Source organism: Halichoerus grypus, chromosome 8, assembly GCF_964656455.1.
Source record: "Halichoerus grypus chromosome 8, mHalGry1.hap1.1, whole genome shotgun sequence".
In the NCBI taxonomy this organism is placed as follows: domain Eukaryota; kingdom Metazoa; phylum Chordata; class Mammalia; order Carnivora; family Phocidae; genus Halichoerus; species Halichoerus grypus.
The window spans coordinates 38,439,876-38,467,852 of record NC_135719.1 but is presented as its reverse complement, the minus strand read 5'-3'; the positions used below and the strand labels follow the sequence as shown (position 1 = coordinate 38,467,852).

General features: G+C 53.7%; 1 protein-coding gene and 1 long non-coding RNA gene across 8 annotated transcripts in view; one reads left to right on the top strand and one right to left on the bottom strand.

Moving 5' to 3' along the window:
* Positions 1-27,977, bottom strand: part of TMEM266 (transmembrane protein 266) — a 119,742-nt gene that overhangs the window by 24,276 nt on the left and 67,489 nt on the right. For 5 of the 6 annotated variants that reach the window (XR_013450358.1, XM_036067648.2, XM_036067649.2 and 2 more), the window contains 5 exons: positions 24,890-25,044; positions 21,798-21,871; positions 10,801-10,857; positions 9,535-9,673; positions 5,602-5,717 (listed from right to left, as the gene is read on the bottom strand). Coding sequence is in view for 5 of the 6 variants with exons in the window: in XM_036067648.2 (XP_035923541.1) it covers positions 5,602-5,717; positions 9,535-9,673; positions 10,801-10,857; positions 21,798-21,871; positions 24,890-25,044 (541 nt within the window). In the remaining variant the exon portion in view is untranslated. The remainder of the gene's footprint in view (positions 1-5,601; positions 5,718-9,534; positions 9,674-10,800; positions 10,858-21,797; positions 21,872-24,889; positions 25,045-27,977) is intronic. The other variant, XM_078079027.1, reaches the window with a different exon arrangement.
* On the top strand, positions 12-27,833 carry LOC118519926 (uncharacterized). Of its 2 annotated transcripts, none has more exons than XR_013450385.1 (4): positions 12-673; positions 6,821-7,781; positions 9,463-9,732; positions 27,295-27,833. It is a non-coding gene; the product is annotated as an uncharacterized LOC118519926 (long non-coding RNA). The 2 variants fall into 2 exon arrangements; XR_004909427.2 differs by lacking the exon at positions 27,295-27,833 and adding an exon at positions 11,587-12,268.

Below are 27,977 nucleotides of genomic sequence, written 5' to 3'. Positions count from 1 at the left end.
CCACGGAGGACTCCTTATTCAGGGACTGATGCTGGCCCAAGGCCTGAGGCTGTGCTAAGGGGTTCACAGAGCTCCATGGGCCTCCTTTGCAGGCTGGGCCTCAAGTCACCCTAGATACCTGGGTTTTTGCTAATGGTCTCAGGGTGAATGGTACTGAGGAAAGAGAAATTAACTTCCTTCCATCCTTCCCACAGGACCCAGCAGAGAAGAGAAATACATTTTGACAGTGGGCCAAGTTGGATCCTATTAACTCTAGGCCAAAGGCAAAGCTTACAGGGACTTCAGAATATGTTTCAAAATTGGAGCTAGATCCTGCACACAGCTGTACATAAAACCTCAGAAGTGGTTTCTTAAGATGAGTTGGAAGAATATATCATTGCAGTGACTTAACCACTGCATCTAAAACAGTTTTAATTTTTGAAGCAGCCAGTACACAGAGACAAAAAACTCACACCATCTCTCTGAAGGACAGTAACTAGCACCCCACCTCTGGAATCCATCTGTGTACCAGCAAGATTAACGCCTAAGAAAATCTGGCCAGGATCCAGACAGAGAGCAAAACACAAGTGAATGGGGAGGAACTTTCCGCAGAGGGTCTGAGGCTATCCGCTTCTGTCGCAGAAGTGAGCAATCTGGAAGCAGACCACCGAAGGCCAGCCAGGGCTTCGGAAAGGTAAGAATGCCCAACAGAGTATCCTCCTTCTCTGCTGGCCCCAGATTTCCAGGAGGAATCTGCTAAGGATGAGGTGAGCCCAGGGGTCAGAAGAGATGATGGAAATGAGGGAAAGACTGTATCCTGTCTCCCTGCGAAGACCAGAGGCCAGTGTGGTCTGGGGGGAAGCACTGCAGTGAGCCCTAAGAGACCCCTGTTTCCATCCTCATCTCCTAATTGCTGTGTGATGTTGGGCACACCTCTCCCCTTCTCTGTGCCTCAGAGCACCCCCATCTGCCGAATCTAGGATTGGGCCAGATGCCCTCTAAGGACCCTTTCATTTATAATATACAGCGGTCCTGGGGCATGTTGGGTGTGCCTGGGGTAAGAAGGGAGCTACCACGGGGCGCAGATCAACTGTACAAGATATTCAGGCAAGAAACCAGCAAACTGTGTCACCCGGGAGTCTACAGGGTCACAGCAACAAGCAATTTAAGCTTTCTAAAAAAGCTAAGATGAATAAAACAGAGTGACTTTACAGAGCAGAGATCTGACAAACGCTACCTCAGCCACGTGAGGTCAACGTCAGCGGTGAGAAGTCATGTTGATGGTGGGCACCCTCGGTGTGACGTGATGTGATGTGATGTGACGTGACGTGACGTGACGTGGTGTGGCGTGGCGTGGCGTGGCGTGATGTGATGATCTTCCTCGCCAAAACCATAACTCCAGTCTAATCATGAGAAAAACATCAGACAAATCCCAGTCACGGGGCATCCTACGCAATACCTGCCCGGTACTCCAAACGGTCAATGTCATCAAAAACAAAGGAAGTCTGAGGAACTTTTATAGCCAGGAGGAGCCTAAAGAGACATGATAACCATATGTAATGCAGGGTCCTGAATGGGATCCTGGAACAGATCAAGGACATTAGCTAAAAACTAAGGAAATCGGAAAAATGTATGGACTTTAATAATAACATACCAATATTGATTCATTAATTGTAACAAACACACGATACTAATGTGAGATGTTAACAGGGGAAATTGGGTATGGGGTATGTGGGAACTCTGTACCATCTTTACCACTCTTCTATATATCTGAAACCGTTCTAAAAAATAAAGTTTATTTAAAAAAGAGCTAAGATGAATAAAATCTTGGGAAATATTTATACAGATATATCTCAGGGAGAGAGCGGGATGAATGCAAATTGACTGTTTAATTTAAACTGAGATTCTACACATTTCATGGGAACTTTGGTAAATTTCAGTGTTTTAGGTAGCACATATGAATTGGATGTGGAGATTGCTTTATTAAACTGAGAATTCCAGCAGGGAGAGAGAGAGCAAGAGTTTTTGACAAAGAGGACCAGAATGACCTGAAGGGGGGTCGGGGGTGGCGGGGAGGTGGGTAGCAGCAAGGGACTCTTTGGAAATGCCACTGAGACAGCTGAGCTGCACGCAGGCTCTGGTTTAAAGATACCCTGGCGCCTTATCTGGCCAATGTCTCCACCAAGAGCCAAGAAGTGACATGGGTAGAAAAATGACCCTAAGCAAGGTGGGCTGGGAAAGACCAGTGTTCCATTAGGACAGCTGGGTCTATTCCTGGCTCTAAAAGCCCTCAACTATCCGTGAGCTCTCGGGCAAGTCACCCACTGCTCTGTCATCTTATCTATAAAATAAATGGGTCTATGTGGGGGAGAGGGGATGGGCTCGCATAGTCACCATTCATCATGGGTCAGGCTTTAGGCTACACCATCTCACAACCATCCTTCAAGGATTTTATTACCATTCCTCTTTTTCAGATTAGGAAAATCAAGGGCCACGCAGTCCCCTCAGTGACCAAAGCCACAAGGCCCATAAGTGGCCAGGCTGGCTTTGCACTCAGGTCTGTCCCTAAAGTCTATTCTTAACCGTTCTAGACACTACTCTCTCAAAGCATTTGGCCATCCCTGATGTGTAATGAGCCGGCACTCTCATTTTTTTTTAAGGATATTTGTGACCCAGTCAAGTCTCAAACCTGGTCCTAAAATAGAGCTGAAAATGAGGCGTCCACGTGCCCCACCCTGTGGAGTGGGCATCACTCAGCTTTGGGAGAGCAGCAGTCCTGGTTTCTCTGCTCTTACCGGCCCCTCCCGCCTTCCCTGTGGCCCGCTGGGATTCCAGCCCAGCTGGCCCTTTTTGCTGTCTCAACTAAGATGACAGGCTTCAGGTGTTTTTTAAATTAAAATGGTTTGTTTCTGTTCATCTCTTTTCCAGATGTCACTACCTAGAGGGAATCTGTCTTTATTTATTAGCTCTTTCCTGTGCAGAATCCAAGAGAGTCTCCCTCTGGCCAGGACCCCTGGGAAGGAGGCCACATGTGGGGTCTCTGTGGGCTCAGGACGGGGGTTCCTGATGGAAAGTACTGGGGGTGGGGTTGCCATTAGGGTTTTCTCTCAGCCCCGTGGCCCATACGCTGTTACTGTGGGGCATGTGGTAGGGTTAGCTTGTTCTCTGCCGGGCTGGGAGGCTGTGTGAGAGTTTATGAAGGGCAGATGTGGCACCCTGTCGGTGTCTGTCACGTGGCCAAACGTAGCCCCGTGGTGTTCATTTTCCTATTAGACAGTAGACTGAGAGCTGCCTGGCCAAGCTCCAGCCAGGTCCTGGATGACACCCAGATCTGTCCTCTCCCCTCTTCCTCTAGACCTCTGTCTGCCCCAAACCTAGGCCTCTCTCCCCTGGGTGGTTGCAACAGCCTCTCAACCCAGGCTATCTCCATTCCTTGCCCTCGCCCATCCTGCCTCCAACAGCTGCCAGAGAGATCCATCAAAAACTCCAACCTGAGCAGACCTCCCACCCCTGCTTCTAATACCCCCAGGCCTCCCCCTTCCCTACAGGGTGGAGCCCAAATTCCCAGGTCAGCCACGTAGGCCTTTCCCAAGCCTGCCTCCAGATCCTCCTACCTCCTCTCTCTGCTCATACCCTGAATGGCCTTGAGCTCCCCTGGTACGACACCCACCCTAATGCCTCACCTGTCCCCTCTGCCAGGCACCCTTCTCCAAGTGGCCCTGCCCAACGTCGGCTCCTCTAGAAACCCATCCACTCCCCTGCCCCCGAGCCCTGGTGTGCAGAACCCCAGACATGTCCCTGCTGAAACATGCATGCACCAGACTGCCCCTGTTTATTTATGGGCCTGCCAGACTCGAGTCACCCAGAGCCTCCTGGGGGTAGGGGCCAAATCCTCTCCACGGCAGTGCCCCCAGTGCCCAGCACAGGTTGGGATGGTGCTGGTGGACCAGATGCACGGGGGAGAATGAAGCTGATGCCAGCCACTTTGGAACTAGAATACTGGTCTTCCCAGGTCCACAATCCTGTAAAGACTGCCCCACACCCAGGATCCCACGGATGATGCGCTCCTGAGGGCTGTGTCCCCTGATGTCCCCTCTTGTCACTCATAAGCATGTTGTGCTGAAATGAAAGGCCATGGTGTTCCCAAAGTAGATAAAAAGATCTGGCTCCCTGACAGACATTCCAAGGAGATGATTTTGAAGACTCTGTGTGCCTGTTCCTGTGGGACATTTCTAGGGATTAATTTGTGCTGACATTCCACAGGTTTCCCACTCCCTCCAGCTCTTCCTCCAGCTAGGAGAGGTTGGGGTGGAGGAGCCAGGAGACCCACCACGAACGGGCGCTGGGCTGCAGGCAAATGTGAGTCAGACGAGGCCTGCCCTGGGGAAGCATCCCATTCAGCGGGAGAAGCAGTCCCGCGTGCAGATAACCAGAGCCCGTGGCAGCGAGTGCCCAGTGCTCTGTGGAGGCCCACAGCAGGGCTGGGGGGTAAGGGAGCAGCGACTGCTGAGGGAGGGGAGTGCTGTGTTTAGTGGAAAAGCCAGGACTTGCAGGCTGCACACAAATTAGTTAGGCAGGGCTGGCAAGGGTTCAGGCAAGGGGCACAGCACAAGCAGAACGAAGGGATGGGATGGCACGGGCTTGTCTGAAGGGCAGGTGACTCCATCTGACTCGGTCAGAGTGTTTATGTACGAGATGAAGGAGGTATGACGTTGACAAGCTAGGCAGACGTGTGCGGCCCTCAGACCCCATGGGGAGTGCCCAGGTGCTTGGCAGTGGGGCAGGGGGAGGGACCGACGGGTGTCCAGCCCCACTGCACTGCAAGCCAGAGTGCTGAGCCCCACACGGGATAAGTAGCTGGGGCATACTATGCCTGGACTGGCCCTGGGGACTAAGGGTGGGGGGCATAGCTTATGTGGCTCATAGAGCAAAGGGCAGTGGCCCTGTTGTTTCCCCAGAATGCAACGGAGAGGCCAGAATGACCATATATGTCAGTTCGTCTATTCTCCTCCACACTTTCTACCACCTTGCTAGCTGGTCCCCTCTATGGCATTCCCACCTTGCATACCGGGTACCAGATCATTCATTCCCTGGAGGCTGTGTTTCTATAGAGCTTTGTAGCCTTGCTGCAGGACCCAGCTGCCCACCCCCTTGGCTCTGCTGAGCATAGCCTCACGGGGCCTGTCACCTCTCTGTCTTCCCCACAGCTCCTGGGATGCACAGAGAACTGTTAACACCTCTTTGGGGGTGTCTGGGGGTTCTGGGTGGTGACTGGCCCACAGTGTTGCCCAGCAACCTCTGCAGACCGAAGTTGTCCCCTGCTCTAGAGACCACTGTGTCGAGAAGAATCTGATGAACTGAGTCGGTGACTCGGCTGGCTCAGGCTGGAGAGCTGACTGGTCACTGTGGTACAAAGAAAAAGCAACCCAACCTGGGAGTCGGTGCCGAGCCCAGGCCTGGCTAGGCTGAGCAGGAGTGACCTTAAGAGACTGGTTTCCCACTCTCTGGGCCTTAGGTTCCCCATGTGTCCTTGGGGGGCCCTGCAGTTCTGGCCTCCTGTGGCTTTATGGGCACCACTGGGACCCTGGGCCCTGAACAGAACCGGAAGTGGCAAGGTGTTACCCCTTGCTCCTGACAGATCTGCGTCAGTCTCTCCAGCTGCTCATCTTGGATGACCTTGGCCTTCTCGTACTGCTGGATGACCATCTCCATCTCCACCTTCACCGGCAGGACGTAAGCTGGAAGACAGAGACAGCTCCGTGAAGAACTTGGCAGTAGCGGGGCTCAGGCGGGGGAGGGGCCGGTCCCAGCAGCCAGCCAGCTGCAGGTTCAAGTCCGGGAGCAGTTCCTAGAGGAGCCAGGGAGTGCGGGGGTTGGGGGGATGCTAGGCACTCCCACAGCACCCAGACAGTCTAAGAGGGCTAGAACCCTAACCCGCGGTGACCGAGAGATCCGTTTTCCTCCTTTGCCCTAGTGACAGCACCCTTCATTCTGGCCGTGTGCACAGCTGCCTGGAGCAAGGCCTGGATTTTTGAGTCTCCTGCGTGGCTGTGGGCAGCCGGGAGGCCACAGTCCGGACACTGGCAGGCAAGGGCAGGCGTCATGCAGCAGCTTCCGGGAGCTGGCAGATGAGGAAGCGGAAATACTGGAACCCTCACTCACTGCTGGTGGGAAAGTAACATGGGGCAGCCGCTCTGGAAAACAGCTGGGCAGTTCCTGAGATGGCTAAGACAGAGTGACCACAGGGCTCGGCGAGTCCATGCCTAGGCACTTCAGAGAAACGAAAACATACCTCCACACAAAAGCTTGGACATGGATGTTCACAGAAGCCAAAAGTGGAAACAAACTAAATGTCCGGCAACAGATGGGTGGATAAAGAACATGTGGTCCATCCATACAGAGGAGCACGACGCAACAATAAAAGGGAATGAAGCTCTGACACATGCTACACACGGATGAACCCTGAAGACGCTTTTGCTCAGTGAAAGAAGGCAGACACAACAGGACACGTATCCTATGGTCCCGTTTATAGGAAATGTCCAGAAGAGGCAAACCTACCGACACAGGAAGTAGGTTAGCGGCTGCCTAGGGCTGGGAGGGTCATGTGGAGTGACCGCTAATGGGTACGGGCTTTCTTTTTGAAGTGGTGAAAAGGCTCTAAGCTTAGGTTTTGGTGATATTTGCATGACTCTAGGAATATACTAAGAGCCACTGAATTGTGCACTATAAATGGGTGTTCCATGGTGTGTGAACTATATCTCAATAAAGATGTCTAAAGAGAAAGGGCAGCTGGGGCTTTCCTTTTGCCTCTTTATCTTCTTCCTTTCTTCCTTCTTCCCAGTTGCTGAGATGAGGATGTGATGGCTGGCCCTGCAGCAGCCATCCTGGACCATGGGGGTGACTTTGGAAAGAAGACAATGTACAGCAGGGCAACAAATAGGAGGACCCTGGAATCTCGACTACAGAGAGCGCCACGTCAGCCCGGGACTGCCGACCTGCAGACTCCCATGTGAGAGCAAGAGGCCTCTGCTTTAAGTCACTGTTATTCTGGGTCTCTGTTACTCATGGACAGTCCTATGGACCCAGAGGAGAGAGCCTAGACTCGGGTTGGAGGGCCCCAGGATCTTGCAGCCAGTGGCAGCCCCACAGGCCCCTCCCTTGGGCAATTCTCTGGGCTCTGTGAAGTCTCAGTATCAACTCCTACCAGACCTCGGCCTCTGGCCTTCATGCTCTTCTCACATCACAGAACCCAGTTCTTCCTGACTTGTCAGGAACTTCGGTCACACGCCTGTCTTGCTGCTGTATTCTACAACTCTCCGTATCTCCATTCTTCGAGTCCCTTTCCACCCATGGTCTCCCACCCCCAGGTGTTCTCTGGCTGCTGCAGGGATCATGCAGAGCAGAGAAAGCAGAATTCTCCTGTTTGCTTCTCAACTGGAGGGCAGTTCACTCGTCCCGCAGACCTGTCTCCAGGTTCCAGAGGCTGGCCCCAGCGGCTTCTGCCTCCTCAGATCTCTGCTGAAGCCAGTTCACACCCAGGGTGAGAGAAGCAAATTAACACCCCCACATCCACACAGCACATCCCTATCCTGAGGCTCCCAGTGGCACAGCCACGCCTGCTGTGTCAGGAAAAAGGGGGAGCAGCTGGGAAGAGCATTCACAATGGGCTGTCAGATCCATCAGTGTGAGGGTGTCCAGCTGTTCAGGGCCGGCAGAGAAGAGCCAGAAGGCGCTGTTCTTGTTCTGCAGGGAAAGGATGTTCTCGTGAATGGAGCCAAGGACAGCGCCCTGAGCAGATGGGGGTGAGTGAACAGACAAAGAGCACACTGGTGGTTGCCAGTGGGCCTGAGCTCCGCTTCGGGCTCACAGCCTGCTTTGCTGTGTGACCCTTATCCCTCTTAGCCTCAGTTTCCCCATCTGTCAAATGACAGGAATGGACTAGACGACCTCTCAGCGCCTTCCCAGTTTGGGCCTTCCAAAGTTGGATCAGTCACATTCCAGTTTGATGAAGATTCTGGATTAGGAGCTAGCTCCCTGACAAGACATCACACCCAACAGAGCTAACTGGGTGGGATGTGGGGGCAGGGAAAAGGGAGAGGGTGCCCTGCCAGGGGATGAGAGACCCCAGAGGCTGTCCTTCCTGCCTCATACCCTCCCCCCACTGCCTGGCAAATGCTGTTGGGGTATTCTCATAGCCACGATTTCCGACATTTGCAACCCAAATTCAGGGCCGGAGTGACCTTAGAGTCTATATACTATACAGCCTATAGTCTTAACAGTGTATCCCAGTGGTTTGAACCTGCTCTAGAGGCTCAGAAGGTCCTTAGAGATGCCCCCTGGAGAAGAGAGGCAAGGAAGTGGGCTCTGGCCCCCCACTCCGAGTCAACCAAAACGCTCCACTTTTAGTCTATCTTTCACACTGGAGAGCTGCATAAGATTTTGCAGAAGAAAGGGTTTTGCTACTTAAAAATAGCTTGGGAATCATCATTTGTACAACATCCTTGTCGGGCCTTGCCCCTCCACGCGACCACCTGGCTCAGGCTGCCCACACTCCCGCAGGAGCTCACCTCCTAGAGAGGCAGACCAGCCCATCTGCAGTGGCTCTGTGCCTAGTCTGGCTGAGGTGAGGTGGGCCTCCCTGTCATGTCCTGCGAGGTCCAAGGACCACCCTCTGGAACCTGGAGTTGGCTCCTCCATCTTCCCCATCCCCAGGCCACCCCATTCTAGTTCCCTGCCCTGTTCTTCGGGGACGAGGTCTCCAGTCTTCTCTCACCCAGGCGTCCCTTCCTGTGGGGGGGTGGGGTGGGGTGGGAGACACACTCGGGTCTGTCACCACTTTCTGGAAATAGATGAACCATCTGGGTCAGGGCAGAGCTCTCTAAATGAGGTGGCCCCGTGGGGAGGGTGGCCTTTGCCTCTGATGGTAGAAGGCAGGGAGAGAGCAGAGTGGATCAGACACTCTCTGGGAATGGAGGCCCAGATGGGAACATGCGTCACTGAAACTGACTAAAACAAGCCAAAACCCAGACCAAGCCAGCACCTCCCTGGAAACACTCTCGAGTTGTTTGTGGGTCGACAGGCTTGGGTGGTGCACCCCTTGTTGGACACAGAAGGGAGATGGGCCCCCCAGGGAGCAACCCTCTGACCAGTCAGCTGGACAAAGCCAGTGGTGAGTCAGTGGCAGGCGTGCGTCCAAACGCTCAGGATGTACAACACTGGTGCTCTGGGATGGCAGGCCCTGCTGTAAGTTCTCATGCGAGGCACTGGCCGTCCGGACAGACAATAAATAGTTCTGTTGGAATGAACGCGCAAGTGTTTGCATGTGACATCTGGGCACCGTGTGCGGTTCCCGAACACGTGACATGGAATGAGCAGTGACAGGCTTGGTCTCCCTAAGCCAGCAGTCTCCTTCCTCCAATCCCCGAGGCTGGCTGGGTCATCCCTCCCCCCATCCCGTAACACGTGGTCTCTCTCCTCTCTTAGTTGATAGCTCCAGGTTCGGTAGCAGCCACCTGCCACCCAGCCAGCTCTGCTGACTCTTTTTGGACCACTCACCATCAATGACCCTCTTCACCCGCCAGATCCGGAGCATGATAATGAGGCTGATGGCATCCCAGGGGCTCCTGGGCCCATTGGCCACGGTGGACGCCACCATTGGGGCTAAGGACAGGATGATCACAGCCCCGTCAAACACCTGTGAGAGGAATTAGATTTCAGTGTCTTGGGCCACCTTCCTGAATGTCCCAGAAGCAGGTCAGGCAAAGCAGCTGGTGCTGGCCGGTTTCTCCAGATCTGTCCCCACATCAGCTCCCCTATCCCTGGCTGTCTCTCCTGACTCTCCGCAGTCTCTTTAGCGACCTACTAGCTCCTAGACATGCTCCTGAGCACTCTCTTTCCTCTTAAGTGACCTCAGCCCATCCCCAGCCTTTGTTCCGATGGCCTGGGGTTGCTCCCAGCATCTTTTCCCGGCGTCTCGTCCCTTCCCGCGATGGGGACTGTATTCCATGTCCCAGGGTTCCTGTTCTAGCCTCACTGAATCCCTCACTGGCAGTGGGAGCTGAAGGCAGGACCCTTCCCCTTGGGTAGCAGAGGAGCCCAGAGCCCACATCTCATTTCTATCTGATGCTGAGTCTCTCACCACACAGGGAGGCAGGGCTAGGAGAAGAGGGGGCCCGCATAGGCAATTCAGCATGGGGCGATTCAGCCTTGGGCCCTGACCTTCTATCTACCTGCTCAAGCTTGGGTTCATCTAGACTTCTATGGGCCAGGCCTCCGTTAGCATTAGGCCCAAAGATGCTACCATGTGGATGTGGGGTGGGGGGTGGGCGAGGAAGGAATGGACAGCAGACACTGACCGCCTTGCCTTGTCCTAAGTGCACAAAATTCCTAGCGACAGCCAGGCTTCCTCGGCCCCTCATCCCCACTCACTGCACCAGGCCCTTCTACACGAAGCAGAACAGCTGGATGCTCTGCTGAAACAAAGCTGAGAAGTGCCTAGATGGTTTCCGGCCCAGCTCTCTAACCACTGGGCCATTTTAGAGTGGACTCATTTGTTTTAAGACACATTTCAAAGCTTTTCCAAATGATTCAAGAAAAACTTTTTAAATCTTGCTGAATTTTGAGGAGAATTTTTAGACCGTCCCTTTGCCAGGAACTTTCTGCGTCTGCCTGCCCCCTCCCCCCAACCCCAACAACACAGCTGCAGAAACTCCTGCATCCAGTGTGGAAGGAGCAGGCCTTTTTGATGCTCCCACCCGGAGAGACATTTTCCAGCTCCCAGGATGGCCAGCATGGGGGGTGGGGGTGGACACTGGCCTTTACCTCTATTTTGTTTTCAATATAATCCCAGATCCCAAGCACCACAATCCGCAGAACAGTCTGAGGAGAGGAAATGAGAGAAGAGATTATAGTTACTGCTCTCCAGCCCCTGCCGCTCCCTCCCCCCAGCAGAGAAGATTCTGGAGCTCAGAATCGGGGCTCTGCATCCTTGTTCAGTAACGGAAAACATCTTCACCATCCGCTGTTTCTCAGCCCACATGCTCTCTCTACCACACTCTGCCTCAGCTCCTGGTTTGTGTCACGATCTGTGCAAACCTGCCCCTGCACCCCAACACCCTGCAGGGCTCCCAGGACATACAGAATATACTCCTATCCTTTGAAAAAACACTCAGGCCCATCTCCCTCTCCAGAGTCATCTCCTGCACTCCTGTCTATGCCACAAATCTACAAACATGTAAGCTCTTTCCTCTTTTGCCTTGCCTTTGCATGTGGCAGACTGTCTGTTCACACCTCTCCCCACCCCATCTCTTCTTTCTTAGAGAATAACTGGATAATTAGCATGGTCACCCAGCTACAGCTGACATTTCCCAGCCGTGGAAGGTATTAGGCTCCTTCTCCTCATTCCCTCTTCCCAAAGACTAGAATGTGCAGGTATGGTGGTGAGCCATCCTCAGGTAGGGCGGGCTGGGTGACAAGGTGGAGGCATTCTGGGTCCCCAGCAGCCCCACACCACCACATCTGCCTGAACTGTTCACCCCATCTGTCCTTCCATGAGAGCGAAATGGACCCTGCCTTGTTGAAGCCCTTGTGTTTTCTGTTTTCTTTTAGAGCAGCGTGGCCTGTGTGCTAAGCAGCAGTGCCCTCTCCTTTCTCTACCTGGAAAAGGCCTTCCTGTCCTTCTGGCCTCTGCTCAGATGTCACCTCCGTGAAGTTCTCCCACATCCCCTGGGCTCAGTGCCTCTTTCCTTGGTGTTCCTGTAGAACTTGGAACATCAGTCACTCTCTGTGGCACTTCATCATACCTTGTGGTGATTACCTCCCTGATGCCCCAGTCAAGGCTCAGAGACACGGATTTCTCTCCATTACCCCTAATCCCTGACATAGAGTAGACACGGAATGCTTGTGAGGTTTGAGTGAATGAACAAATGCACGTGTGAATGACTAATTCCTTAAAACCCCTAGTAATTCATTCCAATGCTGCTGCCTTCAGGCCAGGTTTCCTCATCAAGGCTACATACATCTCCCTCCAAAGAGAATACTTACACGCTGGTACATTTGTCTGGAGGCCCTTCCTTAAACCAAGATGACTAGTTCACAGTAATTCACACCAGACGGTGTCTCTTCTCCCACGTGCTACAGTACAGGGCCAGCATGTGAACTCAACAAAGCTGCCGAAAGCCCATGGATCTCCACCCACACTTAAACCACAAATAGGCTTGGCTGATAAAATTCACCTCCTCCTTATAAAAGACTATCCTGTTTTCATGAAGGAATGAGTAGGTGGGATGCTGGTGGCATCTTTGACAACCGAGAGGGTCATGTGACAGCCTGATGTCCATTCTCACATGGCTTCCTGATCTCCCGGGTAGGGGACCCGTGCTTAACTGCAGGATGGCTCCAAGTGGGTGGACAGAAATCTGGGTTGAGGTCCAAGATATCCTGAGGTCACAGCTCAGTAATGGACTTGTTGTGTGGCCTTAGGCAAGTCAGATCCCTTCTCTGGGCCTCAATTTCCCCTCTGCCAGAGAGATGGGTTAAATGATGTGAATTTTCCAATTCTTTATGAAACTAACCTTTGCCATTTACTGTATACCAATAAGTGCCGGGCCCTGGGCCAGCCCTCCTCACATGTGGTTCTCGTTTTGCAGAGAGGGAAGCTGAAGCTCACAGAGATTAAGGAAGCGGCCCAGGTCACTCAGGCATTGGATGGTGAGCTGGCCTTTGGACCCAGACGTTCTGCATGGTATACTCAAGCAGTGTAACCACCATGGGCCTGGTTTCTCTGGTTGCTGTTCAATCCATCTAACTGTACTGACATTGAAATTTGGTCTTTGTCGCCTCTGAAATGTCACACCAGCCACATCCACTCCAAATTCCCAGTTGTGAGGCTCCCAAAGCAAAAAGTGCAGGCCAGGACAGAGGGGAACAGGGCCTGGTCCAAAGAGGATTTCTCCTGCTGCTTCTCCTTCTCCCTTGTCCTCTTTTAAGATTGTGGTAAAATACACGTAACACAAATTTTACCATTTTAGCCATTTCTAACAGTGTACTGTGGCATTAAGTACATTCACACTGTCACGCAACTGTCACCACCATCCGTCTCCAGAAGTTTTCCATCGTACTCACTAGACACGAACTCCCCGTCCCCCGCCCCTGCCAGCACCGTTCTACTTTCTGTTTCTGAGGTTGACTCCTCTAGGAACCTCCTATAAAAGGAATCTTACCGCTTCTTTATAAGCAAGGCAGCAGCCCAGGGGATGTGGGGCTGGGGGATGAGGAAGGGAGCCGGCCAGGCATGAGCCGCAGCCAGCAACCCCCGCGAGGGGAGGAGCCAGCAGCAGGCAGCGCGCGCCCACCTCTGGGCTCCGGGAAGCGATGGAAGTGGAGCGGCTGGAGGACTGAAGCAGTACCACAGAAACAAGCCGTGCGGCTGGGGCACGGGGCTCCCTGCCTCCCTCTCTGCTGGCCCACCCACCCAGGATCCGTCCTCTGAGGCCCGGCTCAGGTCACCCTCCTCTGGGGGAGCCTTTCCTTCCTAACCCGGCCCATGGAAACAGAACAGCCAAAGGCAGCTGTGGAGAGAGCTGTGGAAACACCTCCTGGTCCAGCCTCCCACCAGAGGGGGAAATGGTGGCCTGAGACAGCTGCTCCAAGTCCGAGTCAGAGCTAGAACGAGAAGCCAGCTCCAAGACACCCCACCTGGTGGCCCTCCCCTGCGGCGTCCTTTGCCAAGCTCTCCTGTCCGCAGAGACAGGCACCTGGCCACACTGCCCTGCCATGGGCTGACTCATCCAGGGATGGCTGTGTTTCTCAACATGCAGGCAAGGACCCCCTGCGTCAGCAACATCTGGGGATCTGTCTCAGCTGCAGATTCCTGGGCTGGCCTGGAGGTCCAGATATCAGAATCTCTGGGGGCAGGGCCCAGGAATATGCCTTTTCCACAAACTTCCCTAGGGTACCCACCGAAAACCAGAGGGATTTATCAAGTGACATGCCCCAAGTGAAAACAGGGAGGCTGCATGCCCAGATGCAACAGGGAGGAGAATTATAGCAGCAGTCAAAAGTCGGATCCTCTTTCTGGCTCTCTCCCTTACTAAGCATGTGCCAACGGCTAGGATGAAGGTGGACTCGCGCCCCATGCTGCCCACCTCACCGGGCTGCTACGAAGCTCCACGGGGAAGACAAGAGCAGGGCAATGAGGAGGGGGTGTTTTATCACTCACTCCCACCCCTAGGCCCCTCCTCCTGCAATCCTGCCCCCAAGAGTTGCAAAGGGCTTTGAGCAAGGGTCCAAGGGAACTGAAATCCTCAGCTCCAGCTGCCTCTTTCCCACCTGGGACTGAGGGTTTTCAGCCCCCTTCATTCCAGCCTTGCCTTCAAGAGATAAGGATGCTCTGACACATGGGATAGGCCAAAGTCTTATCGAAACCTCAATGACAGCATCATGTGTTTACTATAAGCCCAGCTCCCACGCCGTCTTGCAGGTGCAAAAACAGGCTCAGGGAGAAACAGGTAAACCCTTTGGTCCTCAGGCCCCTCTTCATTCCCACCTCAGGTACCCTCATTTTTTCCCTCAGGAAGCCCTGCTTTCTGGAAGGACTCCTCTCCCCTCTCCCCGGAGAAGGGATTTAGGTTTTAGGCAGCAGGAGGGAAGAGTGAGACCCTTGCATCTGCTTCAGGCCCTGTCTTAGTCAGGTGGCAGCAAGGCCTCCTGTCCCTCCTGAGAAGGCCCCACCTTCTCTCCCTGGAATGGGGTCGGATGAGCTTCTAGGGCTTGGGAACGTTGGGGGATACAGGCAGAAGCACCTGCTAGTCTATAAGATGCCTCTATGCAAATTTTTAAAAGGTACCCCGTTTCCAGGCAGAGGGAGGTCCCCTGGCTGCTTGGTGAGCAGAATGGGGGCTGGCACCCTTGCTCCCTGCAGAGCCATCCCCGAAGCCAGGCCCCATCAGCGGGGGAGAAGGGAGCTGCACACGCCTAGGCCTGTGCCCCCGCAACACTGCAGCTGGGCAGGGTGGGGGAGGGGGAGGAGGCTGCAGGCTGGCCTAGGGAATACTACCCACGGTGTGCACTAGGTGGCTGGGGGCTGACCCCAAGCACTTCTTCAAGAAGCACATCTACTCTTGGGCGAGTTTTCTCTGCCAAGATAGCTGCTGACTCCAAATCCCCCCCATCCCTGGGTTAAACGAGAGCAGCAAGAGGAAGACATGGAATCCAGGATCCAGCCACAAGGAAGAAGAAAGAAGTGTGAGGAACCCTTACCAGGGCTGAAAGCAGTCTTGAATTGGTGCGCAGAAGAAAGGCTTTCTGGGTAACAGGTGCAGATTGGGGGTGATGGGTGGAGCACAATAGCGCCTCCTAGGCTTAGGTGTTGATAAAACAGGAGCAGAGGAACCAGCCTCCCCTTCACTCCTCCATCCCTATACCCTCAAAATCCATGGGCATGGAGCAGTGAGCCAGAGACTGCCTCCTCCCCAGGAGGCTGGTGTCTTCCCTAGGGGTCGACACGTGAACCTCCTGACCAGTCACAGTAGCCAACACCTCCGATACCTCGGGGGGACTGGGCTCCCAGGCAAACTGGCTCCGCTCTCCCTGGTGCTGGCTTCATTTTGGCAGGAGGTTCCCAGCTACCTTAAAAGAATGGGTAAGAGGTCCGTAGGGTAGAGCATGAGGTTGTGGACAACACGACCGAATGTCAGTCCCTTAAATGTTGAGTGTGTGCGTTCTGTGCCAGCCCTCGGGTCAGGAAGCAAGCCTGAGATAACACAAGTTATGCAAAGTTGAGTTCCAGAACTTCCTCTCAGCCCAAGAACCTTCTCAATTTCCTCCATTCTAAAACATCCCTCACTGACCCCATGTCTCCCTTTGGCCACTGCCGTCTCCCTTCTCCCAGGTGGAGGTTTGGAGGATGCGTCTCCACTTAAACCACTGCAATCTGCCATGAGCCCCACCACAGTGGTGGAACCGCTCACACCTTGGTTACCGACGACCCCCTGTTGTCAGGTCTCATGGAGAATGTCCTGCGATTTATGTTAGTGTGGCGGCATGTGGTGCACTGGGCACTTCCCCCCTCTTCAAGGAACCCCCCTTCTGTCTCCAGGGTACCAGTGGCTCTGGGTACTCCTCCCACTTCCCTGGCCACACCTTTGCATTCACCTGTCCATACCGACAGTGTTTCCCAGGACTCCAGTTTCTTCTCTTCTCCCTCCCCTCATCCCTGGACGATCATACCCTTGGCTGCAATTCCCACTGATACCTGGAAGCCCCCTAAGTCCATGTGTCTGGCTTAGAAACTTCCTCCTACAGCAGCTCTGGCTTGGCAAACCCCATCACTATTGCCTCTTTGGCTTGTCTTCTCCACTGCTGTGCTCCCTCCAACCCCTGGGCACCAGTGATGATCAGTGTAGCCTTTAATCTCTTTCCCGCTTGTCCCTTTCTCCATCTCCCTTCCACTTTCTGGTTCAAACCGTTAACCTCACATAGCTCAGCCATGCCTCCTAAATGGTCTCCAAATTCCAGTCTTCCCCCTTCCTCCAGACCTGGCTGTCAGGGTGATTTCTCTAAAGAGCCAATTTCATCAGACCCCTCTTCTGCTTAGAGGCCTCCGGGGGCTCCCCACTGGGTTCGGATCAAGACCCCAACTCCTGAGCAAGACATTAGGGGCCTTTGTGACCTGGTCTTGCCGGGGTTCCCCCGAAGTCTCACCACCTCCCCTGCCATAGTGGACGACCAGACACATGGTGCTGGCTCCCACCTCTGTCCCCTGTGCATTCTGTGACCGCTGCCTGAGGTCCTTCCAGCTCACCCACCTGGAAGCTCACACGTCTGCAGGCAGATTGCTTCCATGACTGCCTTAAGCTTGCACTTCAGCTCTCACGTTTGCTTGGCTGCTTCCCAGCTGACCACAAACACCCTGAAGCCAGGCCTGTGCAGTGGCACCCGATTTTTATCTCTGCGCAGCACCCTGGGCACCTGGCTAAGGCGTGCAAAGACGAAGGGCTCCTGGCAGTGGTGGAAAAGCAGCAAGGAGTCACGGCAGGCTTGCTCTAGGGCCGGCCCCAGGGGGGCACGTGGCACGGGCTGGGGACGGCAGCAATGGACCTTCTGAATCAAGCCTGATCCCTCGAGAAGTCCAGTGCTCTGGGCTCTTACCCATTTCTTCCTCTTCAGTCTTTTTAGGGCACTTTCATAATCCTATCAGGCTTTCCCTGCGAGGTGGTGGGGCAGCCGCTGTTCACATGATGGATGGGAAGAGTGAAGTCAGAAGGGACAGGATGTGCAGGGCCTCTCTCAGCTGGGGGTAAGGCAGGTCTGGAGCCCCGATTTCCCTCCACCTCTCTGAAACGTGGAAAGGGAGACAGGGAATACATCCTCTCCCCGAAGTGTGAGCATGCTCCACCTTAGGGGGGGTCAAGAAGGCAGCCCAGCCCCTAGGACAGGTCCAATTCCCTCAGGTCAAAGAGGAGGACGCCAAGGCGCAGAGAGCGTGGTGACTTGCCCCAGGGCATCCTGCACCTCCGGGGCCAAACTGGCTCCCGCTTGCTGAGTCCTCATCAGACACCGAGGGGCGCAGATGCGTCATCTCTCAGAGCGTAAAGCACAGCACCACCCTCTTGCCTTCTGTGTGATGACTGGGGCTCACCCCTGGGAGGAAGCAGCAGGTGGGAGAGGGCCCCCCTCACGAGTACAGAGTCTTGGGGTGGCTGCTGATTTGGAGAGGCGGCGCTGGCTCAGTTTGGTTTGGCAATGGCCTTCTCCGGGCACATGGCACAGGTAAGCCAGCAGGCCAGGCTCCCTCGGGACCGAGAGGCCATGTTGGAGAGGAGGTGGCCCTCACAGTGATGGTGAGAAGCCCTGATCAGCTGACAGGTGGAAAAACAACATGTGGCCTGTCCATCCAATGGAATTGTATTCAGGCATAACAAGGAATGACTCACTAACCCATGCAACAACCCGGGGAAACTCGAAAATGTTACGTTGATGCAAAAGATCACATATGGTGTGATGCTGTTTGTGTGAAATACCCAGACTAACTAGTTAAGTTCACAGACACAGGAAGCAGATCAGGGGTCGGGAGGGGTTGGGTCAAGGGGCAATGGGGAGTGACTGCACCATGGGTTTGGGCCTCCTCTGAGAGGGAGGAAAACGCTTTGGCACTCGAAAGAGGTGACGTACAGCACTGTATGCACTAAATGCCACTGGATGGCATAGTTTAAAAGAGTTATGTCATGCAAATTTCACCTCAATAAAGTAATAGGAGGAGGAGGAAGCTGCAGCTACCACCACCGCCCTGAGGCTCGGATCTAGAGGGCGAGCCATGCGTCAGCTTTCTCCTCTTCCAGGAAAAGAGTGGGGCCGATCCAAATCCCCCCACGCCCAGCATTAGGGGACAGGGCCAGCCCCTCCTGGCCTGCGCAAGAACCCTGCTGCAGGGTGGCCCAGGCTGGCCAGGCCCCAAGCTGTACAGTCTCAGGAGGAGAAGCAGCTGGGCTCCCTGGCTGTAAGCGGACCAGCCAAGGGTGGGGTTGCCTGTGCTTTGCAAACAGCATTTGTACAATTCTCCATCCGGACTCCAAAAGCTCTGCTCGTTCTTGGGTGCTACAGAGCCATCTGGAAGCACAGTGACTACCAGGGCCCAGGAAACTTCGAGGGCACCTGCTTTCACCTTGGGCCCCTACAGGGACCCCGCATAGCCTGCTTGACTGAGGGGATACCCACTCTCACCACTTTGAGAAGCATCTCAGGCAAGTAGCACAGCCTGTTTGAATAGATATCCTCAAACTGAGCCCAGAGCAGCCTCACCCTTCTCTGTGGGTCTAGATGTGTCCTCTGGGGCCCGCACAGCACAGGGTGACCCATCTGCCTTGAAGCAGCCCTTAGAGCACTGAAAGGGGCAAAGGATGGGGTGGAGCCTCCTTCTGGTCCCACCTGTCATTCCTGCAGACCCTAGGTAGCTTTCCACTCCTCTCCAGGCCTCAGTTTCCCAACTTATAAGATGTCACACCCACATTCTGGGTTGCCCTAAAGCTTGAGACAAGGGCCAGAATACTGCTCAGGACTAGTCAAAAGGTACCACAGCATGAGGAGCCCTTTGGGTCAAACCTTTGTAGAATCTGGGAATGAACACCCATTCGTTCGGTGCAGCCAGGCTTGGAGCCTTGGAATGACCCCCCCACCTCGGCCTATAGCCACGTCTCTACGTATTTCCTGAGGAAAACGGGGCCAGCCTTAAAGGGGTGACATTCACTTCATACTAGACGAGGCGGGTGTGCCGGTCGCGCTAGCTCAGGGGTCAGACGCTCTGCAGGGCTGGATCTCTTCTTTCTCGGCTCCTGGCCCTGGCCCTTCCCCCAGATCCTCGGTTCCCTCACAACCTGTTGGCACCAGTGCCACAGAGGGATGCAGGGGTGACAGCCCAGATTAGGAGCCCTGAGGCCTGGGCCCAGTTTTGGCCAGAATTGGCCAGGTAACCCCAGGCTGCTCTCCTTGTCTGTAGAGTTTGAAAAAGGCCACTACCAGCATTTTCAGTACTGAATGCACTGCTGAGGGACGTTTGGCTCCCCTGGCCCTTCTCACTAGAGGTGCCCCAGTCACTGAGGAGCACAAACACCCTCACACAACTCCAAGCCCTCTGGGGAACAGGGGTGGGGGTAACTCTCTGAGGCTGTTCTAGCCCCTTCTGATGCTTGGTTCTTCAGGCACTCCACGACACGTGAAAACTCAGGCTCATGAGTTGGGCTGCCTCATCCTGAGATTACCGTGCAGCAGCCCCTGTGTTCATGCAGGGCAGGGTGCCCTGTGACGCCCCCATTAGCCCTCTGATACTACCCCGTTATGGCTCCACACAAACTGGTCTTTGGTCTTCAACAAGGCCAAGGTCAGGGGCACAGTCATCCCCCCCCAACACTTGCTGAGCCGGAGGGAAGCCCCAGCCCCTCCCGCTCTGGGTGTGTGTCTGCACAGGGGCTTGTCTGTCTCAGGTGGCTTGTCTCTGGCAGTGACAGGAGGGGAATGCCAAATTCATGCTGGGTAATAAATTCTGCAAAGCCAATAAAACCAAAGCAGAGGGATAGAGGGAAGAACCACAGCAACTGATTAAACATTTTTGTTGGCAGTCACAGACACATGACACATTTTCCAAGGTTTGCATCAAGGAGACATCTGGCCACACATAGCCCATGTGTTTGTGGGACGGGATCATGGGGAGTGGAGGCGAGGGAGCTGGGGAGGGCAAGACCCTCCAAGGAGCAGTAGTCTGGGAAGCAGGCACTGTTGAGGGGCTGCTGAGTCACCTCCAGGGCAATGGTCTCAGCAAGCTGGTTGGGGTCTGCCCCCACAGCCGGAGCTTCAGGCCCAGGTTTGCCTGCCAACTCCGTGGGCTGCAGGAGTCGAGGCCTGGGAAGGGAATGTTCTGTGCTTGGAATGCCTGCCGCCCAGCCCTACCACACCCCATATCCAGACTCAGGATTCTGGACTGATCTTTGAAGGATAGTGAGGGGGCCATTATATGGGGCCAGAGCTGGCCCACAAGGGGACCTTGGGACTCTTAACTCTTTGGGTTTCCTGATCATGTCTCCAAATATTCTGTACTTCCATACCTTCACTCATGAGCATCCTTCTTCCCTTCAAGGCACTGCTGTGCTCTGGGATCCAGAGCCCCCTGTGCCCGCACTCAACTGATGTGAGCTGCATGTGTGTGTGTGTGTGTGTGCGTGTGCGTGTGCACGCACACACGCATGTACATGTGCATGCATCTTCCCAACAGGCTTTTTTTCTGCCATTCTCCCCATGCTTGCTGACCCCGCTGAAAGGCCCCACTGGGGCCTCTGCATGAGCTGATGTGGGCCTGTGGCAGTGGAGGTAGGGCACATGGCTGGAGAGGGACAGTGACCAGCTGACTTAGGCTAGTCTTTTGCTCTGTTGGGAAGAACTGGATTTCCACATGAAATTCTCCCATCCTTCAATGACTCACCACTGCTCACAAGATAAAGCCCAACCTTCCCAGCCACCCTGGCAAACCCTGCCTGCAGCAGTCCCAAGTCAATTTCATGTGCTCGAAACAAGGGTCACTCACCCCTGTGTAAAGGCAGAGAGCAAGGTGCTGGGATCCTGGTTGCCCACACAGTTCAGTCTCATACTGGGCAACTAGCTGGCACTAAAACCCAGTGGCCCAGGAGTCCCCAGGAGCTTTTTCCCTCTTACCTCACACACGGAGATCCCGACTTGGGCTTCATTGACTGGCTCGAGCAATGGTAAAGGGTGTCCATGATCCCTGATTTCACCACTCCATTCATATGCCCCTCTGCTTGTACTCGGCCTAGCCAGACCCCACGGTCCTGCAGCCCCTGCTCAAGTCCACTGCCCAGGCCTACGACTCCATCCTCTCTGCCCTCTGCATGCCTGAGCCCCAAGGGGCAACTTCCGAGCCACTCTTTCCACCTGCAGGCCCCCTGGGCATCGGCCCAGCCTCCTGCCTGCTCCTTACCGGATGCATGACCTTTCGCTCTCCCTCAGCCACGTCCTACTCAGTCTCACCTTTACACATGTCATCGCCCACCCCTTACTCAGACGACACCTGCTCATCCTCTGGGATTCCACGCAGGGGTCATGTGCTGGGGCCCAGGCCTCCCTGGAGGCATCGGCAGCTGCTCCTGCAGTGGCCCCTCCTGGCCCAGAGCCCAGCCCCTGACTTGTCTCCCCCTCTTTGCAGCCTTGAGGGCCAGCAGAGGGCGGGACACTGATAAATGTTTAGGGAACAGAGCTTGGTCTCCCCAGGGCAGGAGTTGTCCTAAAGAGGTCACAGGGCCCAAGTCTTTACCTACCTCTGAGAAGAACACAGAAAGAATGACCAGACTGATCCAGTGAATTATGCCGGCAAATTGGAATGCGCTGGAAACTGCAACGAACACAATAATGGGCCAATTTTAGGAGCAAGGAGTTAGGTGCGTTGGTAGACGGCCTTCAGAGCATGGAGGCCGACCTCTGGGAGCCCGGGGCCTGCTCATGTGAACATTTAGATCGGGACAGAATCAGGCCAGAGAACATCAAGGGCAGCTTAAAATGGTGTCTGTGGTGGAGGTGGTGGGAGGACGGAGGGCCAGTGGTGCTGTTCCTTCCTCTCAGAGGCCATCTCTGTCTCCCCCATCAGCTGCCTCCCAGAATTCTAGCTCAGTCCCATCGGCCTTGGTGGGCTTGGGAGCTATAGCCATGCTCCCAGAAAGGAGCCCTCCAGAGCGGGGCTTATGAAGACCTTTGTGGCTTTCAGAGTAGGGTAGGCAGCTTCAGTCAAGTCTAGATGAGCTTTCAGAAACCCCTACCACAATTCACACCCAAAGCTCCGGTCACTGTTAATGGGATTCAAGACAAGCTAACTTTGACTTTTCATTGTGAAAACTCTGAGTGTAGAGATGGCCATGTCGGCGAGGATGTTTGGGGGATGAGGGTGAAGCCAGGCCTGGTACGGGGCATGTCACCTCCTGAACGGGGAAGCACAAGCAGCCAGGGTCTGCTATCCTTCCAAGTTGCTCCATTCGCCCTCCAGACTCCAGAGTGCAAGTGGGGAGAGCCGTGAGCCCCTGAAAGCTCCCACCCCACCTTCTATCAGACAATCCCTGGAGTGAAGGCGCTCTCTCTGAAAGACCCTTTTAAAATACGGGAGCCATGACCAGCCCCCGAGCCTAAGCAGGGCATAGTTTATCAGGTAGTGAGGTCAAAAGCAGGGTGCTGGGGCCCAGGTAAGGGTCAGGTGGGCTCTGATGGAGAATGGATGGACGGGGATGCTCCCCAGAAGGCAGTCCTGAAAGGGATACCACAGGGCGGTGGGCGGGGCCAAAACAGGGTGCAGGCATGCTGCTGAAAACACACCTACGCTGCCTCTCTCCTGGGCTTGGGCCAGGCCTGCTTAGCATGCAGCCCTAGGGGCTCAAGGAGAATAACCAGGGCCTCAGTGGGGAAGGCTGGCCTGAAAGACAAGAACCCACAGACTCCCCCAAAGCGCTGAGATCAGTGAACCCTGGGGGTGGGCAGAAACCCAGTCCTGGAGCATGTCCGGGGTGGCAGGGGGGAGGGGGAGGCTGCAATACCAGGTTCCAGGTGGGAGACCTCAGGGTCCCCTGGCATTGGGCCAACGTGACCCCCTTAGAGGATGAGGCCTGGAGGCACGTGGATTCTTTCCATCCCAGGCCACATGAGGACTGGTGGGAAGTGAGAGTCTGAGGCCTGTGTAACTCTGAAAAGACCTCCAGATGATTCTGAAAACATAAAATTTCTCCCCATTATTTCTCAAATGAATTCCTGTGCCTTTTTTTATGGTTTGCTTTAGAAGAGCAATAAATCTCTGATTGTGCATTTTATGGAATTTAAGATGCCTTTTATGAGCTGCTATTGGATCTCCCACCAAAATCAATCTCCTGGATACTTAATTTTAAGCAAAATTCCAGTGTCGGCCAGGTTCTCAGTTCTACTCAATGCCTTGTCACAACCTGAGCAGCCGAGGGCCCCAAGTATAACCTAAGACAGGGAAAGAAAGACTCTGTTATGGCCAAGGCCTCATAAAAAGCAGACATATGGATGAGTGGGAGGGAAAGTATACAACATGGTTTAATTGAAGACAGGTTGAGTGTAAAACCAGTGCTGGTCACTTTATGCTGGAAGACCCTTTGATTGGAACCAAGGGGCCACCAGCTGCACAAAACCCAACGAGACTTATCAGACAAAAGCAATTCTGTACTCCCTGTCATTCTCTCTTAGGGAGCAGGGAAGGCTCATAGGGTATGGAAGGAGCTCTGATGGACCCTGAAAACAGAGGCTCCAGTAAAAGAACTGAGGGCATTTGAGAAAACAAGTCGAGGACAACTTAATGGGTTTGGAGGTGGCTGGATCTATTGTCCTAGATTTTGCCAATGGCAGAATCTTGGAGGCCAATAATTTCATCTCTTTTTTATTTGCACTTGAATAATCCACTTCCTGAATCGGGGAAATACGGGGATCCAGGAGCTCTACCACAAAACACTCACTCACCCAAAGCCAAGGGTGAAGACTCCTGGCTCTCCCCACTGGTGCACTAAATAGGGGTCTGCCCCTGCCCCGACGGGGGCACTTCCTGCCCCTGCCCCGACGGCCACATTACCACAGCACATCCAGAAGGACAGAAGAGGTAGCGGGACAAGCCATCGACTGCCATGTGCATCAGGCTCCCATAAACATAAGACTAGAACGAACACCAAGAGACCTATGGTGGGAAGGAAACTGGCTGGACCACTGAATGGCCTGGTGGCCTGAGGTCCCTTACCTAGGGAAAGTCTCTAACTTCTCCAAATGTTAATTCCCTTGCCTATAAGATGAGATAAAATCAGTCATGTCCACCTCACAGGGTTGCTGCTAGGATCAGATGTATGGAAAAGTGCTTTCAAGATGATCACAGACATAAGTAACTCTGCCAACTTACGGCTGCATAAAAATACAAGCAATCCTATCATCACTGTGGATGCTGTTATTATCAGTTACTACAAGGTGATCACTTCCACACACAAGAACTCTCTGTAAGCTACAGAAAAGTCCAACCTGGAAAATTCCAAATGGGAACAATTAAAAAAAAAAAAGTGCACACAGGGGTCCCCAACGTTTTAGATCTCATCAGTTTCTGATCATGGAATGCCGGGGCGGGGGCTCTGGAGAGGCCACACTGGGGAGAAGGGGCAAACGGATACTGGGAATGATGGGGAGAGAAACTGCCAGATTTCCTCCCTGGGCAGTAATCCCCATGAGCCATGGGGCCAGGGGTGTGACAGTGGCATTGGGCGGGCGGGGGGGAGGGGAGGTGGGCAGATGGCACTGCTGGTTGGGGACCCCTGATGGATGCACATTGAATATTGACATCATACGTATTTGCATATGGATCTCTCTTGCTACTCACACTGGAGAAGCTTTATATCTATTAGAAGTTCCAGAGTCAGGAGAATCACCACCAATATTACACAGGCTACCAGGAAACTGTTGAGACTCGCACTGAGCAAAAATACCTGCCACACGGCTGCTCTCTTCCCACAGCACGGCTTCAGCCAGGTAGACCTGTGGGGACAAAAGCGGGAGAAGAGGAGGGGATAGGGGTTGAGATCCCAGCCACTGCCCTGGTCTCAGACTCACCCTCGTCATTCCTCCCGGGCTCTAAATTTCCCAGCAAAATGCAACGTTTTTCAAGAGGCCACTGGGTAGAATCATGAAGAGCAAAACCAACTCGTGAGGAGATGGAGCGGCTGACCTGGGCAACTCACAGCATCAGTCCGTGTTTCAGTCTCCTCATCGTTATAATGGGCGTGAAACCCACATCTCACAGGCTCCTTGTAATCACTGGAGATCACAAAGGTCAGCGGAGAGCCTGGCTAGGTGTAAGAACTGCATGAAAATGAGCTGTTATTATTGTACGTCTGTGTGTGGTCTTGGAGTCTAGCACAGGCTCTGAATTTAGGAAGCCCTCAACTCACCTCTAATAAATGCTCAATAAATGAATGAATTTTCAATGCTTTTCAGCTATACAAACAAAGATTTGAACTAAATCTCTATTTCTCAAAGTGGGTTGTATGGAATCCTAGTTCCATAGAATGCCGATGGCTGTTACTTGATAATTTCTATGGTTGGACATGTTTTGGAAAATTGGGGTCAAAGTCAAGTGGCTATTTTTCTAGGCAGGACATTCCAATGCCTTTAATATGTTATTATGCGTCATCATGCTCAAAAGGGATCAGAGTATCAGTGCTTTCCAAACTCGCTGGATCACAGCAACGTCTTGTCGCCGAGCATCTGGTGGGACAAGTGCTTCATGGACAATCTTTTGGGAAACCCCAACAGGTGGAGATGAAGCCACCAAGGGTGGGATTTTTCCCGAGTAGGACTGGAAGTGGGAAGGAGGGGCAGAACCTCAGAGCTGGGTAGGTCCTTCAGGGCATTTGATGGACACCCCGCAGGAACACAAGATCCTGGGGGCGCCTGGGTGGCTCAGTCGTTAAGCGTCTGCCTTCGGCTCAGGTCATGATCTCAGGGTCCTGGGATTGAGCCCCGCATTGGGCTTCCTGCTCGGCAGGAAGCCTGCTTCTCCCTCTCCCACTTCCTCTGCTTGTGTTCCCTCTCTTGTTGTGTATCTCTCTGTCAAATAAATAAATAAAATCTTTAAAAAAAAATCATATTAGGAACACAAGATCCTGGGAAACAGGGGTGCCTCTAGGGGGATGGGGGAGCTCAGGCCAAACCTCACTGCCTTGTTGAGGAAGAATCAGGCATCCTGAAGGAGAAGAGGTAGCACTAGGCAGGGAACCCTCACTTCTGGCTCCACTTTCAGACACCCAGGACTATGTGTGAAAGTATCTCTGCATTCTGGGCCTCAGTCTCCCACTTATAAAACTCCTTAACTCCTACTGAAAGTTAAATGAGGGAATGTATCTGACCTATAAAGCACCATGTTGCTGAAATGGGTTGATGAGGACGTTGATGTTGTTATTCGATGGCCAAACACTTGGCTGTCCCCCTCCTCTCCATCCAGAGGGAACATCTGCTGAAGGGGGTCAGCATCCCCCCCCCCCCAGGGATCCCAAGGGTGTCACTGGAAGAGGGAATTCTGAGATGCTCCCTTCTCTGTAAAGGAATACTGTGAGTGCTTTGAGGCGGAGTTTCTTCCTCACGATCCATCTAGGGAAAGCTTGAAGGAGCCCCCAGCTGTTGGAAGGTGGTACAAAGACCCCAAACTGACATCATATAGAGCTCAGGAGGGTTGCCAGAGAAAATACAGAACATCCAGTTAAATCTCAGATAAACAATGAACAATTTTCTAGTACAAGTACATCCCAAACACTGCATAGGATATAGTTACACTAAAAAAGTATTCATTGTTTATCTGAAATTCAAGTGAAACTGGGTGTCCTGTTCAGAGCAGAGGGGTGTGGAGGAGGTCTGGTGAGAGCGGCTGTGATTTCGTCAGAGGGACGCATGAGAACCCTGAGTTACAGGTAGAAGCCAGAGCCAGTGAAGGGAAGGCCAGCAAAGAAGGACGAGGGTGCTGAGGCCTCCACCTCACAGCCCAGAGGCCCGGAGGCCCGGAGAAGCCTGAGGCTGCCGCTCACAGGTGACCCAGGAGTGCGTTGCTTTTGCATATGAAAGACCCTGTGAAGCCTGAGATCTCTTTGGCCTTCATGACTCAGCTGATTTCTCCCCATCCATCTGCCCACCTCACCTACCTGCCCTTCTCCTTTTCCCAGTGTGATATTCCTGCCCCAACTTCCCAGTGGCCCTATTTTAATCCTTCACCCCTTCACACCTCTCTCGTGCCAGCCTGCTGCGGCCTCAGCACTTCCCTCCTGCCCTCCTGTCAACTCCTCCTGGATCACTCAGCACCGCAAGCACCGCGCTGGCCACTCCCAAACGAGACTCCACTCCAATTCCACATCGGAAACCCAGTCCCATTATTGGTGGCCCCGAAAACTGATGTCATTTCATTGTCATCTGGAAGGTGAGGCAAGCACGTTCTGCAATTATAACTAAAAAGGGGAGCTGCGAAGGCCATGTACCTGGGCTGTGTCACCCTGAGCAGCCCGCAGGAAGACTTTTGGCACATTCAATGCAAGGAGCCGGGGTATCTGTTCGCCTCGGTGCCTTGTGCACCCCAGGAGAATGGATGCGCCCCTCAGAGTCTGCTCCTTCTACCTTCAACAAGGCCCCTGGGTGGCTCAGTCGGTTGGGCGTCTGCCTTCGGCTCAGGTCATGATCCCAGGGTCCTGGGACTGAGCCCTGCGGTAGGCTCCCTGCTCAGCGGAGAGTCTGCTTCTCTCCCCCTCTCCTTCTGTATGTGCTCTCTCTCGCTCTCTCTCACTCTTTCTCAAATAAAATCTTAAAAAAAAAAAAAAGTAAGAAAGAAGAGGATGAAACAAAACATTTGTTTCTCTACAAACAGAAGACTCTGATCTTGATTGTCCTGCTTCCATGGGAGGGAAAAGTCATTTTACGTTGCTGCTTAA